The sequence below is a fragment of the Pelodiscus sinensis genome, chromosome 28, assembly GCF_049634645.1.
Source record: "Pelodiscus sinensis isolate JC-2024 chromosome 28, ASM4963464v1, whole genome shotgun sequence".
In the NCBI taxonomy this organism is placed as follows: Eukaryota; Metazoa; Chordata; order Testudines; family Trionychidae; genus Pelodiscus; species Pelodiscus sinensis.
This window is the reverse complement of record NC_134738.1, coordinates 575,560-593,612: the sequence shown is the minus strand read 5'-3', so window position 1 is coordinate 593,612 and position 18,053 is coordinate 575,560. Positions and strand designations below refer to the sequence as shown.

At 42.7% G+C, this 18,053-nt stretch overlaps 1 protein-coding gene across 8 annotated transcripts in view; it reads left to right on the top strand.

Annotated features, from left to right (window-relative positions):
* Window positions 1–18,053, top strand: part of SLC23A2 (solute carrier family 23 member 2) — a 146,410-nt gene that overhangs the window by 53,696 nt on the left and 74,661 nt on the right. For 7 of the 8 annotated variants that reach the window (XM_075910857.1, XM_075910856.1, XM_075910859.1 and 4 more), the window contains one exon: window positions 8,518–8,797. In XM_075910857.1, the coding sequence (XP_075766972.1) occupies window positions 8,693–8,797 (105 nt within the window). In that variant the 5' untranslated portion in view covers window positions 8,518–8,692. Of the gene's footprint in view, window positions 1–8,517; window positions 8,798–12,340; window positions 12,360–18,053 lie in introns of those variants that run through there. The other variant, XM_075910861.1, reaches the window with a different exon arrangement.

Below are 18,053 nucleotides of genomic sequence, written 5' to 3'. Positions count from 1 at the left end.
AGTTACTCTATCAACAAAATGAAAGAGTTGCTGCCCTAAACAACTTTTGCTCTAAATATACAGAAGTAGCTTCTTGCTTTTAATAAATTAACATAAACTCTTCTTTTTTATTTAGGAGAAGCTAATGTTCATGCTGCATTGTTAGAAGTGTGTCCATTTTATGGACTTGATACAGTTGTACACAGAATCTGCTTTCTGTGGGACTTGAAATATTGTTTTAAGAGTGTATGTCAGCATGTGTATAAAGTAGTTATTTTGTGTTCATGTGTAGTAGACAGCTATACAAAAGGTAACTCACATTTAATCAGTGCAAAATCCACTGGGATCTTGAGATCATGGAAATGTCTATAAAAATGTGTACATCAGCTAGAGAAAATTAACACTTTGTCATCAGTGACTTGACAGTTGACCAAAGCCACTAACAATCAGGATAAAGCCGCCATTCCATAATTAACGGGGAATTGCCTTGCTTTTATGTTTAATTGGTTATCTGGCAAGTGATAGCTATACTCTCTAAGTGAACTTGACTAATTAGAGCCTCAACAAAATTCCATAATTGTCTGCTTCATGGTTGAGAATATAGAAAGCAAGTCTTGTTTCTCTAATCAGATCAGTTCAGGATTTGTTGAAGGCAGAATTCCGTTTGCAGCTTCCCTGGTGCCTTTGAATCTTCCCAGTACCTTCAGTGACATGAGTATCTCTTGATACTGTCAGGCGGCTCCCAACTGCCATTCTTGAGTCTTTCCCTCTTTCCCCCCTCTTTGTAAATATCTGCTGGCAGACAAATTGTATGGGACCCTGTTCTTCTGAATTCAGTGTCTTCCTTCATTCCCTTTTGATGTGCCTTCACCAAGGATTTTACTTCAGAACAATGTAAACTATTTGGCCTAGATGCAGTTCTGGCCTCGATCATCAAAAAGTAAATCCAGTGCTTTGGCTACAGGTGTAAATTTCTCATGGCTCTCTATCTGGTGCAGCAGGACTTGAACGCTGTCTTTAATTGCAGCCTGAAACAGTGCTGCAGTATTGCTAAAATTGTATATTGGCATGCAAAAAAAATGGTGACCTTGAGTATTAATCTTTTCCAATTTCCAGTCAGTTTGTATCTTATCTGTACATATCCCTAAATGTCAAATCAGTTTTCTAGTCCACAACTTTGTCTCAAGCTTATACAGAAGTGAAAGTCTCGACTTGACAAAACCCTGGCTGGGTTGATTTAGATGGGATTGGTCCTGCCTTGGGACTTGACCTCCTGAGGTCTCTTCCAGCTCTTTGATTCTATGAAATATTTTTAAATTTGGAAGCCTGAGGTTAGAGATACCTAAATCTCTGTCTAGAGTGCCTAAATACAGTGTCTAGATTTTGAGATGCTAAGCACTCGCAACTGCCATTGAAGCCAATAGACATTTTAGCGGGTTGATATCTCTGAAAATCACATCATTGTGATATAGAAATTCTGGGCTTAGTTCAAATATCTGCTGATAGTGCAAGCACAGTTTGTATCCATTTGTGAGTGAAACCAGTTAATGGCATACGTCAGCGTTAGACTAAATTAAAAGAACTAAAGAATTGTACATTTCTTTTGCCTATAATTAAGATGACTCACTCCTCTCTGAAGAGAGAATTTTACAGGACTGGTGGAATTCTCTTAGGCTGTGAGGTGTCTTTGGCTGTTAAATGTAGCTGATGCTGAGCTACACACCTACTCCATCTGCTCTCTTAGGAGATGTGGCACATCCCATATGATCTTCTGAGTTGGGCAACTGCCTCCCAAATCTCTTTCATTTGCCTCCCACACCAGGAGCAAACCACATTGCTCTGCTTCAGCACAGGGCAGTTGCCTTAGTGTGGTCCAGTGTTTCTCAACTTTTTTTTATAAAGTGCCCCTTTAAAAAAAAGTATCCCCTTTTTAAAAAAAAAAAAAAACCCCAGTATCTACAGTTTTCAGACACACACATTTTTTTTTCTACCATTGCAACACATTTGTTGAAACAACTTAATTGTAGCCAGGTGGGTGGTGAAATTTTTGGGTGCAAAAAGTACAAAAATAATAAAACACTAAAACTTAAAACAAAAATTCAGTTTTCTCTAAATTTCAGTTGTGTTGACATACCCCCTCAGACTTCTCTGAAGTACCCCTGGGGTACTTGTACCACTGGTTAAGAATCACTGTAGTCTACATTAGAAGTGCTACAGGTGTGGTTTATTCACACCTCAGGGTGCCGTAAGTGATACTAGAGTAAGTGGTAATGTAGAGAGGGAAGCAGGGAAGGAAGGATTACCTCTGTGGCTGTGCGCTATTCAGTTTGTCCTTTTGAATCCTCTGTTGCCTCACCCAGATAAGTACATCATAGTCTAGGAAAACTCCTACAGATCAAGAGTGTTCACCTGTTGTGGAATCTACCTATATCTTAGAGAAGCTGTATACTACTTGTTTGTGTCCACGAAAGTGTAAATTATTGGGGACCTAGGCCTTATTCATCCCTTATCAAGCTAGCACTTTTACTTGTGGGGAGTTTAGTTGTGATGGGTTTGGTCAGAGAGCCCCTTGAAATTGTCACTTGATGGGCTAATCATACCATTGAGTGAAACTGTTTGTCCTCTGGGGCTTGCCACCACCCTGGTATGGTCTGCCCATCACAAGGTAGGCTCAAGGTAATCTCTGGGACCAAATCCGTGTCAGTAGTAATTTCCCATTTCCTTCATCCCAGGATCCTTCTGGATGGTTTGTTCTGTTTGCTCAGCAGAATTGTAAAACTTTTCAAATCCCACAACAATCTGTTTCTGACCCCTATTTTCTTGTAAATGTTATCAGAATTAATAAATAAATTTACATAAATACCATAAAACATCTTCATTGGTAAATTTCCATCAACTTAATATCTTTGGATTTTTACAGTGGAGAGAGAGGATTGTAAAACAAAAATTTTAGGCTTGAAGTACACATTTCAAAGAATTTAGGATTTCAAAAGCCTGTAGGATTGGAAGTGCTATTAGAATATGCGCGCGCGCGCGCACACACACACACACACACACACTCCCCCCCTCCCCCCATTTAAACAATTCTGGGATTCCTACCTAGACCTCTGCCATATAGATTAATGTTTAAGTATGATTACAGAAAAGAAGTCAACAGATGAAAAATGCTAAAGCACAATCAGTCCTGGTATCAAAATGATCTCATTTGTGTGATTTCTTTTGCTGCCAAAACCTTTTTAACTTGTGAAATCTTACAAGTTATTTATTGAGAACTGGCATCTTACATTTTCAATAGATCTAAAGAAAGGTGTCATTACCGCAAGCAGCTCAATTATTTAACATCTTTGCTTTAATGAACATAGTACTGAAAAGGTGCTGATCCTTCTCTACTCTCCGTGTCTTTTCTAAAAAGGAGCTCCTATACTGTGACTTATTTTGGAAATGAATGTAAATATGGTTTTGTCTTGTTCTCTGGTTCATAAGACGGTTCTTTCAGTCAAGTGGAAAGAAGTAAGGGTAACAATTTTGTTATGTTTGTTCTGGTTAATGGTTCAAAACCATAAGTAAATAAGTCGTAGTGCTCCTAAAGAATGTGGTAAATGCAGTTTTTCCTCTTTTGATAAGCTATAAATCACAATGGAAGAAGTTGTTAAATAATTTCCAAGTTGCATCACTTTTAATGGAGTTTGCCATCTATTCTCCTGCTCCCTGTCTGTCTGTGACATGCCCATGCTACCATTGCTAAATGTAACAGTATAGTGGACATGTGGCTGCCTGGGCTTCAGTGTTGACTGTGTAAGCATGCTCAGAAATCTGGGCACCTATAAAGCATTGCTTAAGCCTGCGATGCTGCATCTGCATGGCTATTTTTAGGAATAGGTAAAGCTACCATAGGTTCTATGTACATGAGCTGCAGTCACACCTTGAGCTGGAGTTCTGCAGAAACAGAGGGACCAGGCTTCAAGCAGGTGTAGCCTGGTTCTCCCAGTGCAGAGGTGGGGAGTAAGCCAGACCCTCCTGAGCCATGACAGTCTTGTTTTAAATTCACCTTTTAAAAGCTCTGCATTCTTTTTGGGCAAAGTAAGCATGTTTTATTTTGAGGGAGCAGTTTGTCTTACTAAAAACAAACATGCTGGCATGGCTTCGGAAGAGAAACCATTGCTGGGGCCAGGCTTTGTTGAATCTGTAGAATCAGTTGCCTACTCTTGGAATCCAGGGCTTGTAATGTGGACGCCCAGTGAGTGAGTGGCTGGATCATGGAATCTCAGTAGAAAAGGAAGTGAAGGCACAGGCCTGCTGCTTGCATAGGGTCACTTGGGGCACTGGAAGAGGGTCGTCTATACCAGGACTAATACAGCTATTACAGAGACGCCATACTTGACATCAAGTCATTGCCACAGAGCTTAGAAATGAAGCAAACTGAATTAAAGAATGAGTGTGATTGTCTGGGATATGAATGGTTAACCGATAAGCTTCATCCTAACCAAGTGATGCTTACTGGTTACGGTTACAGGGGGCTGTTCCTGCCCTATGGGGCCTGCCATGGACAGGGGTGCTTCAGCCCCATTAGAGTAGTCCCCACCTGCAGTAGGCCACGCCTGTTTAATAAGTTAACCGGTTAAATATTACTAGGGGTCTGTGCCCCTTGCTTGCTGTACTCGTGCCTCCCTCCCCCCGCAGCACCAGCCCGGACCCCTTCTCTCTCCACCTCTGCCCCTGCAAGCCTGGGCCCCTTCTCCTTCTCCCTTCCCCACCAGCCTGGGCTCTTCTCTCCCCCTGCCCAATGCTATCCCCTCTCCCAGCCATGGCTCACAGCAGGCCCAGTTCTAGTCCTGGCAGCCAGGAAGGCGCAGGGTTGCCTGCCCATCCCACATGGGGCACAGGGATGCGCAGATAATGCCATGTGCACGCAGTGCTCTGGGGCACTGCAGCCTGCTGAAGTGGGAAAAGCAGCAGCACAAGGGGATCTGTCCATCCTCTCTCCTGTGCCTTCCCACCTGCACTGCTCACTGCCCCAGCCCTGCCCATAGCGCCCAGGGCCTCCCATTTGCCTGCGGGGAGCAGAAGGAAAGGTGCTGACAGGTCGGAGTGGCTGCTGGGAAGGGGGTGAGTTTCTGCATGAGCAGCTGGACTCCAGGCATTCGGGCACCATGCCCCAAGAGCCCGCTACTGGCACATAAGCCTGGCTGGGAGCCCCCTCCTATTGCCTGTCCCCGGGCTGCGTCCCTGAGCACCGTACCCTCCCTCTGCCCCTGGGCTGTCACAGCTGCGATGTGGGGTCTGCTGGCTTTTGTGCCATCTTTCTTGGCACCTGTGGGGTTGTGGGTGGAGGAAGGGGAGTAGGGGCTCAGTTTAAAATAGCAATTCCAAGTGGCGAGGGGAAGCAGCGAAATTGGGGTTGAGCTAGGAGAGGGGAAACAGGGAGGAGGCAGGTGGAACACAGAGTCACGTGATGACATCACTCTGTCGTCCAGCAGGAAAAACTTTTTTAAATATAGAATGGGGATGTTAAATATAGTTTAATCAACTAATTGTCTAGTTGATGGATTTTCCATTGACTAGTCGATAAGCGGGGGAGCCACAGCAGGGTTGACGTGTCATGCCATTAATTTTGTGGCAAACCACACAAAGTGGGCTTGAATGACGTATTTTGCTAGTTTACTGCCTGATAAGTAATTTTATAATATATTTAAGCTATTGATTTTGTTACCAAAGAATACATCAGTAACTTCTAAATTTTTATAAACTTAAAAATCAACAAATGGTCTGGTAGCACTTCATAGACTAACAAAACATGTAGATGGTATCATGAGCTTTCTTGGGCACCGCGCACTTCTTCAGATGACCAGAGTTTTTCAGATGAAGAAGTGGGCTATGTTCACGAAAGCTCATGATACCATCTACATGTTTTGTTAGTCTATAAAATGCTGCCAGACCATTTGTTGTTTTTTAAGTTTATCCTGTACAGACTAACTCGGCTACCCCCTGAAGCTTCCAAATTTTTGTTTATGCAACATTAAATTGTACTGTTTACATCACACTTGTAGTATTTGAAAGACAGAACTACAGCTAACTTTTCAAAATATTTGACTATTACTGTATCCTAAAATGTTGTGGGATCCTAATATGTGGCCCTTTTATCTAGTCTTGAATAGCATATATCGGGGGCTTCAGCAGTATCTTGGACAATTGCAAATTTTTTAATGCACTTAAAAGTGCACATTTCACAGTTAAGAATTTCATGTTACAATGACAGAGATGTCTTGAGTGACATTGAAACTTATTTCTTTAGCTCTGCTCTTCAGTATTCTAAGAAATGTTTCAGATTCAAATTTACAATTTGTCTTCATTGATTAAGATTTGCCAAACAAAGGGGATGTGATTGAGTTGTTTATAAAACAATTAACTGTGTGTAGGTTGTCATCTGGGAACTCCTTTTTAAATTGTCATGCTATAAAGAAAGCATCCAATTAAATTAAAAAGCAACACATTTAAAACTGGAAAAAAAGAATTATTATATACATCTAATCTGTGTACATTAGGGCTCCATCTGGTAGTAAGATCACACATTGAGCATCATTTAAAATTTTATGTCCCCAACTGTACATTGTATTTTCACTGTGATCTCATAAAACATTCTGTGAAACACCATTTCTTAGCTGCCTCATTTTAGTTAATCCTTTCCTCTGCACCAAACAAGAGTGGTCTTTTTTATTATGTTAAAGTATTTTTAAAATGTTCTTGTTTCTTTTACTCTCTTGATTTCCCTTTCTTCAGTTTTCTCAAAACTCCGGTCATCTGAAGAAGTGGGCTGTGTTTACGAAAGCTCATGATACCATCTACATGTTTTGTTAGTCTATAAAGTTGTTAGTCATTTGTTGTTTTTTAAGTTTATCCTGTAAACCATAGACTAACTCGGCTACTCCCTAAAGCTTCAGTTTTTGTGTTTGTCACTTCATATTTTATGCTTTTGGTCTACACTAGGAATGTTAGATATTGTGTTTTTAGAGCTAGTGTGCTCTCTGCTCCTGGCTCCACTCCTGGGGAGGCCCCTGCCACCTGACGCTGCTGCCTCTATATCTGAAATTAACCCTTATGTCTCAAGAATCAGCAATGGCTGGAAAGCCAGTGGTAGTCCCAGCCCCCATGTGGGGGCTAGGAGCTGGCAGAACCAACCCCAGTGCGGTTCTGCCAGCTCAGAGTGCTCATGTGTCAAGCTAAATTGATGATTTTCCTATTTTAAATGACAGGAGGAGGTTTTCCCATATGTAGGTCCATAGGATTTACTACTTCAAGAAGCATAACTTTGAGGAACTCTCATCTGTTTGCAGAAAGGTGTTTTTTTTACATATGACCCTAATCCACCTGAATTAGTGGAACTAAAATAACCCCAAAACACAAGTCTCCAATATTTTGAGACTAACTTTTTCAAGATGCAAGGCACCTCCCTCCCTCTTGGGCTGTGACTGCAGAAGATGTTCAGCATGAGAATAATGAAAGAAATTCATCCCAAAGGAAACCTCTCTCACTCAAACACTCAAAATAGATGTTGTAACGGTAAATTATAAAGTCATAAACAGAGGTGTGTATTGTAGGCTAGTGTAACATGTTAAACACTGTTCATATTGTAAAAGTATACAGAGCTGCAAATGGCATTTATAAGTCAATGATACTCCAGATTTTGGGGAAAGAGGAACCAGCAATAGGGTTTGATTTGTCTCCTAAATTGGAAGAAAATTCAAGGTGAGAGGCTAAATTATAGCAGATAGTGGAGTATATTAGGAGTCCTTTCCTTTAGGGCAGGGGTGTCCAAACTTTTTTCAAAGAGGGCCAGATTTGATAAAGTGAACATGCGTGAGGGCCGACCATTTTGCCTGACATTCTTTGAACCATTAAAATTAAATGCAAATTAACTATTTTATGCAAAGTTTATTGCAAACGGCATACTTTTCATTTCGTCACACGGATGACAAATCTAAACAGGTGTTAAATCACTCTGCCTTTCATATCTGAAGGCCAGATGAAAAAAAAATCCAGGAAGCTGAAATATATGTCAGGAACATTGTAAAGTACATTACATATTATTGGTAATAAAGGTTGTCTGTCAACTTTTAAGTTCAAAAAATATGAACAGGAACATAACACCAAGTATACATGTTGTGTCCAAATATATTTATAACTGATTTAGACCAACTGACATTAACTGAGATTTTACAATGTATTCATCTCAATACATATGGATTCGTTGGGGGCCATAAAAGATAGATATTGCCAAATTACCTGTGGGGCCGTATTAAACCGGAACACGGGCCGCAATTGGCCCGCGGGCCGGACTTTGGACATGCCTTCTTTAGGGCATTAGGGGAAACCTGGATCACTGTAATGTTCCATATGGGATGTTAGATGAAGTGATTGTGTGCTCAGTGGTTGTGGTTGTTGGATTTTTTTAAAACAGTGACTTCTTGTTGTTGTTCAATAAAGTACACAAATGTGCAGCATATTGTGAAAAAAATAATAGTTTCACTTCTTTATTTCTAGGTGCCATTGACGCTAATGGTACCCCTAGGACCTAATGCTTCATCTTGACAATTAAGCGCCGTTCTAACTTCCGGAGGTGGTGCCATCTGTAGCAGAAACTGCCCTGTTCTATACCTTCCCCTCTCATAAAGTTCAATTTAACTACTGCGTGAAGGTTTTTGGCATTCTGGAAACAATGGGGATTGGCAAGAACACTGCTTCTAAATCAGTGGAGACTGGAAGTTCAACGGAGGGCAAATATGAAGATGAACCTAAACATCCTACCTTCTTCACTCTACCTGTAAGTAAAATACTCAAGAACATTCTTGCTTAATATGTAAAATATTTTGTATTGTTCAGTAATTAGGGGTTATGCTGCCTTAAGCATAGTGTCCAGATATATGCTTAAGCTTTTTAGATATAGAAATTTTCATTAGTTTTGCATCATGAAGAGACCAATGAGATCAGTGAGCTAAACTCTTGACCCCTCAATTTCTGTTGTGATATAACCCTCTTAACACATGTCTTAAGATACCATAAAATCATAGAATCATAGGGTTAGAAGAGATTTCAGGAGGTCATTGAATCCAACCCCCTGCCCAAAGCAGGACCAACCCCAACTAAATCATCTCAGCCAGGGCTGTGTCAAGCCAGGACTTTAAAACCTCTGGGAATGGAGATTCCACCACCTCCTTAGGGAACCCATCCCAGTGCTTCACCACCCTCCCAGGTTAATAGTTTTTCCTAATATCCGACCTAGACCTCCCCCACTGCAACTTGAGACTATTGCTCCTTGTTCTGTCATCTGCCATCACTGAAAACAGCCTCTCTCCATCCTCTTTGGAACCCCATCAAGGTAGTTAAAGGCTGCTATCAAAACTCCCCTCACTCTTCTCATCTGTAGACTAAATAAGCTCAAATCCATCAGCCTCTCCTTGTAGGTCATGAGTCATACGTCTCTTTGTAAGTCTTTGTAATAAGATGAGGGCCTGAAACATAAGCCCAGGTATCACAGGCATACTCACACTCATCCTTTTTCAGGGAAAAACCTTGTTTTAAAACTGTTGGGCTAAATTACATCTATTGAGAGGAAATTCAGGTCCTAATTTGTCTGGAAACAGAATTTTATTAAAGTAGGGAAAATAGCAATGAATGTGTTTTCCCCCCCCCCACCCACCCCCAGAAAAACAAATAGTAACAATGTGTTTAGGGCTAGCGTTGCTATGGTGAAAAACTTTTATCTTAACTGAGGAAAGTGACAGAATTAAAGCAAGTGGTGTTGAATTATTCCACAGAGTGCCATGGTTAATTTCATGCTGAAGGTTTGCTCCACAGGTACAAAACCACTTTGAATTAATTGCAGAAATATAACTATGCTAGCTGCAAATATATTTAAATATTTTTAACATGTGGATTCTAGAACCAGACCTCTATAACCATGTGGTATTTGCTTAACATCTACATCTTATAAATGTAATGCACAGGGCTCAACAAATTATACAATCTGTTCGCCTGTGGCGAGTACCGTATTTTCCGGGGTATAACACGACTTTTTACACTAAAAAACATCCCCCAAAAATCGGGGGTCGTCTTATACGCTGGGCATAGAACGTACCTGTGCTGATACTGGTCCCCAACACGGTGCTTGGGGCTGGCCCCTCGCACATGGCGCACTGTGAGCGCCGGCGGGGGGGAGCCCCGGGCGCGCGGCACTTGGCGCGGGGAGTGCTGGCCCCGGGCGTGTGGCTATAGGGGGGGCCGCCCCCGGGCGTGCAAGTGTCCCTGCCCCCTGGCGCCTGGCGGGCGAACGGCCACGCCCCCTGGCGCCCGGCGGGGGGACAGCCACATTCTGTAAGTGGGTGGTAGAAAAGACCCCATCATGGCTCCAACAAGAAGAAGGAAATTTGAAGCCAGTTTCAAGCTGAAAGTTGTAAAGTTTGCCAAGGAACATAATAACTGTGCTGCTGCAAGTCAATATGGAGTAACAGAAAAGATGGTCCAAGACTGGAAAGCAAATGAAGATGCATTAAAGAGTATGCCAAGTAGTAAGTGTGCATTAAGAAGAGGCACCCCATATTGGTCAGAACTTGAAAAAGCATGTAGCAGACATGGTGCATGAGCATCATCAAAATGGTTATGTAGTGACACGAAACAAAATACGTATGTTTGCACTTCAGTGGGGCAAATCTAACCCAGATCACAGCAAAGGATTTAAGGCCACTGTATCCTGGTGTACTAGGTTCATGGAAAGGCATAATCTGGTACTGAGGCAAAAGACCAAAATTGCACAAAAATTACCTGCAGATCTTGACGGAAAAGTAAGTCTTTTCCATCGATATGTAATACAACAGCGCAAGAAACATGGCTATGCGTTGTCAGATCGGAAATATGGATGAAACTCCTATGAATTTTGATATGGTTGGAAATAAAACTGTTAATCCAAAAGGTGCAAAAACAGTGTTAATTAAAACAACAGGACATGAGAAGTCCAGTTTTACAGTGGTACTAGCATGTACAGCTGATGGCGCCAAACTAAGACCAATGATTATTTTTAAAAGAAAAACAATGCCGAAAATCAAGTTCTCTGTTGGAGTTTTTGTACATGTGAATGAAAAAGGCTGGATGGATGAAGAAGGGGTAAAGCTATGGCTTGATAATGTATAGAGTAGGCGACCAGGTGGACTTCGTCAAGAACGAAGCCTACTGGTGTGGGATATGTTCAGGGCTCATTTAACTACCAGCACAAAGAAAAGGCTGGCAAGAATAAACACATATGCGGCAGTTATTCCTGCAGGATTGACATCATTGGTACAGCCACTGGATGTGTGCCTAAACAAGTCATTTAAAGATCGCATTTGAGAACAGTGGAATGAGTGGATTGTTAGCGGTGAAAAGTCATTCACAAAAGGAGGAAACATACGTGCGCCACAATTGGATGTTTTGTGTAACTTTGTCATAAAAGCCTGGAATGATATTGATGCAGAAACAGTAATCAAGTCTTTCAAGAAATGTGGCATATCAAATTCTTTGGATGGTATGGAGGACGACTTCTTGTGGCAAGATGAAGGGGAAGCCAAAGCTGAAGCCACACCATCTGATTCGGAATTAGATCCAGATGATGACTGTCTTACAAATGTACCACAAGATGTCATTGATGAACTTATGATGTCAGAGGATGAACGTGATGAGGATTTTGAAGGATTTTAAGTACCTGCAAGTCAAAACCATTTTAATTAAAATTATTTAAATCAAATCTGATGTTATTAAATGGTGTTGCCTCAGAAGGGGGGGTAGTCTTATACGGCGAGTATAGGCCAAAACCTATGTTTTAACTGGAAAATTAGGGGGTCGTCTTATACGCCCAGTCGTCTTATACGCCGGAAAATACGGTAGATTGTAACCTGGAAGAGCCAGGACAGATTGTACAGGATTGTAACCTGGAAGAGCCAGAACCTGGAAGGCTGGTGAGTGGGGCTCGCCGCAGTTTGGCGAGCCCTGGTAATGCAACTATGGATGCCACAGTCTTGCTTCAGGGTCATAGTGGTCTTTGTAGGTATTAGCTTTCTCTTGATCAGTGTTGGCAAAATCATGCCTGGGGCTGGATCTGGTCCCCCCCCCAAGAATTTCCCTGTGATCTGCTCAGCTGATTAGCAGAACATCCGTACTTATAGTCAGCAGCATGGTCAGCTGCCCCTCCCCCAGCCTACAGCCCAGGATTCTTCTGCTACCTGTGCAGGAAGGTGGAGGGGAAATGAGAGCACTGAAGTCAGGGTGTTGTCCTGTCTCTGTACCCCATCTCTGCAGAGCAGGGGTCGGAGCAATGGAGACGCCCAGCGGAGCTGCTCCAGTCTGAAGCATGGATGGTAAGTGACTCCGAGGAGTGCCTGTCTTCAAAGGCAGTGAGTGCCCTGTTTCTAAGAGTTCTGTTCTCGTGCTCCTCCATCCCCACACCTACCCCATATCTGCAGAGCCGGGGAGGCAGGAGACAACAGAGCAGGACAGCTTTTCCTGTTCTCTCGGACACTTACCCAGCAGCAGCCACCAGCAAACACACTCTGTGGGTCACTGTCATGCACACCCAGTCTTTGCACGCACACTTTCCCATTCTGTGCCGCACACTCAGGTCTGTGTACAAAGTCTGTGTCTAACACACAGAATGTGTCTCTTTCACTCTCACACACACACTCTCTCTCTCTCTCTCTGTCCCCGTGTTACGGACTGTGGGGGAGTCACTGAGCCCTGTCTCCCCCCATTCGCAGTCAGATGCGACTCTGAGCCAGCAATTAGAACAGAAGGTTTATTCATTCACAGGGACACAGCGTAGCACAGACTTGTTGTTACAGGAACCAGGAGGAGTCAGTAAAATCCATCTTGGGGATAGGGGGCCCCAGAGCCAGGGCTCTGGGCTGCTGCCTGGCCCCCCAAGCCAGCTAGATTCCTTTTTCCCTAAACCTGCCGAAAAAGTAAACTCACGCACCCAGCAACCAGTCCCAACCCTCTAGGCAGCCCCACCTCCTTTGTTCATATTTCCAGGCAAGGTGTTATCTGCTCTCACCTGGTCCTCAGGACCTGAGACTGAACATACTTCCACAGTGAGTCATGCCCAGCCTTCTCCTCCTCATCCAGATAGTGTTGCAGTGCCCAGGGAAAATGAGGTGCGCGCGCACACACACACACACACACACACACACACACACACACACACACACACACACGTACTACAAAACAGCAGAGGACAGTAGAATCACATATAACACAACAAAGCGAAGAAAGTGAGTACAAAAACAGTGAATACAATCCCCACTACCTCGCACCCCGTCCCTTCTGGGGAAACCTGGCTGGCCCATGATCACATACCAAAATTCATGAAGTGGCCTCCCCTACAAAAATTATTGGCCCCCTCTTTCTCGTGACTGTCTAGAATGTCTTTATCTGTGTCTCCCAATGGATGTCAGTATTTTAATGTAAAGAAAACTGCTACTTGACTAATGTTGCTGCAGTAGCATTTGGTTCTTTTGCCCCTGTTGTTGCCAGTAGAAATATTAATGAATTTAAGGTGTCCTCCCTCCTCAGATCTACAATCTCACTCTTCTGCATTTCCCATTATTAAATAGTTCAGGTTGCTTTTCCACAAATTTGTTCCTTTTTTAATTTCTATTAAAAAGTGACAGAAATATAGTGTTTATCAGACTCCTAACAGTTGATTTTTGGCTTCAGGAGGAAGGGAAAGATCTTACTGATGTTACCCTCCATGAGCTAATGTTTACCTACTATTTGCTCTTGATATAACTGTCCATACGGTCATCCGTGTCACGGCTCCAAAAGTTCTGATTAGAATAAATCTACTGTGTCTTAGTATTTCTCCACAGCCAAACACAACAGAGAATTGCTGAGTTTAGTGACATTAAGAGTAGAAGAGTGAAACTTGGGAAGCATATATCCTCTTATTTAGCTGTATTTTGACTTATGTAATGATCTTTCTCAAATACTTAACCTCTGAAATATTAGCGCTATTTTATTTTATTTTATTAAAGGCATAGATTTTTGGGAGCTGCATTAACAGAGCCCTGAAAAGTGTCAGCTCCATGATGGTTCAAGCAGCTCTATAAAAAGAGTGTTGTGAAAGGTGCAAATTTTATTTTGGTGAAAATGCAGGTTATATATGAATCCTTGTGTTTGTGGACCAACCAAATATTGTTTTCCTCCACAGGGTATGTCTACAGTGCGCGTTTATTTCAGAATAAGCTATTTCAGAAAAATAATCCCCAAAATATTTCAAAATAGCGCATCCGTACTACAGGGAAGCCTCAAAATTAGTCCAAAGAAGGCTCTTCTAATGTGGATGTGCTATCTTGATTTAAAGCCTCAGGAAGCACTGGGGAGTAAATACTCTGAATGACCCTGTGGAGAATCTATTTTGAAATAGCAGCATTGGACTGTCCACTCTACTGCTATTTCAAAATAGGCATTATTCCTCATGAAATGAGGATTTATTATTCAGGAATAAGAAGCCTGTTATTTTGTAATAATGGGCTTGATAATATGGATGCTCATCTTGCTATTTCAAAATAGCACTGTAATGTAAATGGAGAGAGTGAGAGTGTGTGTGTACAGGAGAGCACCTATGTGGGGATAGTGATAAACAATCCTGCTATATGACTGGGGAAACCCAACACTGATAAGCTCTCAAAATATAAATTTGGGGCGACAAGGAGTGGGATGTGGGGAGTGCGATAAGGGAATATCTGTGTGTTCCCCCTATATGCTGTAGGTTCTTCAAAGAATTGAGAGAAAAATAAAAACACTCCTGCAAGTTAACACAAGTTCCATTGATGCTTGTGTTAACACTGGCAGACCTGTTAACACTGTTGGCTGGTTTCAAACTTGTGACTTCTAAAGCTTAGTGTTTGAGTCTCTAATGCATGAGCTAAAAGCTGTGTGCCTCCTAGCCGAGGCTGGAGCAGACTTACTAATCTCTATATGGTCTAGGTCAGTGGTGGGCAACCTGTGGCTCGAGGGCTTGGGGTTCTCTGTGTGGCCTGCGAAACATTTTGTCTACTATTTCCTCCACACAAGGTTGCCAGATTCTGCTTGGTTTTGACTGCTTACTTTTTTTTTCCGTACTAGTGTTATTAATGTGACATGCACTTAAAGCAAGGACACATGAAGTGAGGTGCATGCTGATTGTGCACAACTAGAGCCCTGCAAATATGTGGATATCCAGGGCTCATTTTTGCGGATGCAAATACACGTTTGTATATATACAGGGCTGTACACACAACACTGACTGTAAGAGCCGTGGGCTGCCTCTGCATCCAATTAGAGTGCTGCTACGGTTCATTTGGCACACCCCACAAATTCTAGGTATGCAAACACAGTTAGCAAAACTACTTTATCGCAGGAGACCGTCTTGGTTACGCCAGTCTTGTGGCCTACTGAGGTAGAGGGCCAGTCATATGGTTGCCCTTTGCTAGTCTAGGTGCCTGGAAGGGAACAGAACACCATAGCAAGCAGGCATGGGTTACACGTGTTTGATTCTTTCATGTCCAGATTGTTTCTGTGCCCCCTCTGTCCCTCTGACTTTTCTTGTCCTTTCCTTGCTCTGGCCAAATTCTACTCCACTGAAGTCATAACTCTTGCTTAATTGGTAATGGGATTTTATTCTCCATTGGCAGATTTAATCAACTAACTCATTCAAGTTCACCTGACCAAAGATCTCCATCAGATTAATTTCTGCTACTGCATACTATTTATATATAATTTCTCACTGACTATTTCATTGTCTTCTTTCCTGGTTTATTTACTCTGCAATGTGAGGCTCTTTAAAGAACATTTATAGCAAAGTAAAATGCCAGAAGTCAGGTTGGTTAAATATGTACTTCGCACGTAATGGATTAGAATAAAAAAAATTCCAATGTAACTGCCAGTGGACAATAGACTTCTTTTCCTCATAGGGACTTAGGAAAGTCCCTGCTTTTTCTGAGTTCTTGAAATAGAGATGAGGGGATTCGATGTTGCGTGCAGTACCTTCACCATTCAGCATGCTGCCTGCTGTTCATAGTAAAGAAAAAAGGCACTATGTAATGCAAACTGCTTTTTTGAAAAAGAGCATCCAGATAGTCTGGGTGCTCTCTTTCGAAAAAGCGGCTCACTTTTTCAAAAGTACTGGTTGTAGTCTAGAGGCTCTTTTTCGAAAAAGGCTTGTAGTCTAGACTTAATCAGAGAAAGGTGACTCATAAATCCCTCAGAGCACTGGTTCTGAGTCCAGAACAACTCACTTCTTCACCTGCCCCATCACTGTCAACTACGCTTCGACAAGCATATCAGAGATATACCTCCTTATCACCTCTCCCATCCTCAAGGGGCTTTTTTAGGTCACTGCATTCTCCAACTCTTTCTCCTCATACCTACTGTCTTGAATGCAGGCTGAGTGTTGATTCTCCACGCTATCACTCTCCCAACAGATGGGAATGCCGACACCATAGTCAGTCACACTCCTACGGATATGCCTCTCATTGGTCACCACAATACTACCATAGAAGGCAAAGGTACCACGCATCCTGCTGCCGGGAACACCCGCCTGCATGACGATACTCACCTTCTTCTCCACTGCACAGTCCGGACCCTATACCGTCATCCTCCATACACCAACCAGTGCACCAGCTTTCCGAGCCTGATGACGGACAGATTTCCGAGGTGGAGGAACAACAGCCAGATACCTCATCAACAGACCAATCCTCCTCATCTCCGGATGAGGCAGTTATCTCTGGGGATCAGTCACCACCGGGTGATCTCAGATCATTTCAGGAGCTTTTCAAGAGGGTGGCCACCAGCCAAGAAATACAGCTCACTGAGGTCCAAGGGAAACAACATCATCAGCCCTCCCAATGCACGAAATAGCCATCCCTATACAAGAGGCAATTATGGAGGCTGCTGATGAGATATGGCAGATGCCGGCATCAGTAACCCCAGCTAATAAACGGGCAGATAAAAAGTCCCATCGAAATGTGCAGACTTTCTTTTTTCCCCACCCACAACCAAATTCTTTGGTGGTGGATGCAGCTCAGCAGAGATCAAAACTTCCACAATATAAGAATAATTCTTCGGATAAGGAGAGCAAACGCCATGACATCTTCGGCATAAGCTATACTCGTCCTCAACCCTGCTCCTCAGAATAGCTAATTATTCCGCGTTACTCTCCAACCATAATTTCAACAATTATACTAAACTCACTTCCCTCACAGAACACTTATCGGATTCCAAAAGACCGATAATGAAAGCAATTGTACAAGAAAGGTATGCCTCATCAAGAACCTCCCTCCAGATAGCGTTGAATATAACATACACAGCATCACGTGCCATGGCAACTTCTGTGATTGTGAAAAGAGCCTCCTGGCTCCAGACCGCCGCAGTTTCTTGGGAATTGCATATAAAAGCTGAAGACCTCCCCTTTGATAAAGAAAAATTGTTCTCAGGGAAGACAGACGGGGACTTACATTCTATTAAAGATTCAAGAACCACCCTTCGTACCTTCAGTATGTACACCCCATCGTACCATCCTAGATGTTACCAACAACACCGAGATTTTTCATATTCCAGATATCAGCAATGGGGATTTGATCAAGCCAGACCCAAGACAGCTTACATAGAAGCAGAGACCCCAACCAAATAACGTAACCTCAATCAGCATACAGGCAAACAGCATGTTTGACTTCCAGGTTGAAAGCTTGCAACACCTTCCCTTGTTTGACCACCATACTCAGTCTACTCCAGTCTTCCACCATCACCTGAGACCATATTACCATCGCTGGAGTGCCATCACTTCAGATCGATGGATCCTAGAGATTTTGTCATCAGGCTACACTATACCCTTCCTGATACTACCTCCCACTTCCCCACCATCTCCGTCCTCATTCAGGGACCCTTCTCACGAGGCTCTAGTCAGAACGGATGTCCTTCACCTTTTAGATATCAGGGCAGTAGAGAAGGTGCCAGAAGAGTTCAAGAGCAGGGGATTCTATTCCCACTACTTTCTTACAACAAAAAAGATGGGTGGA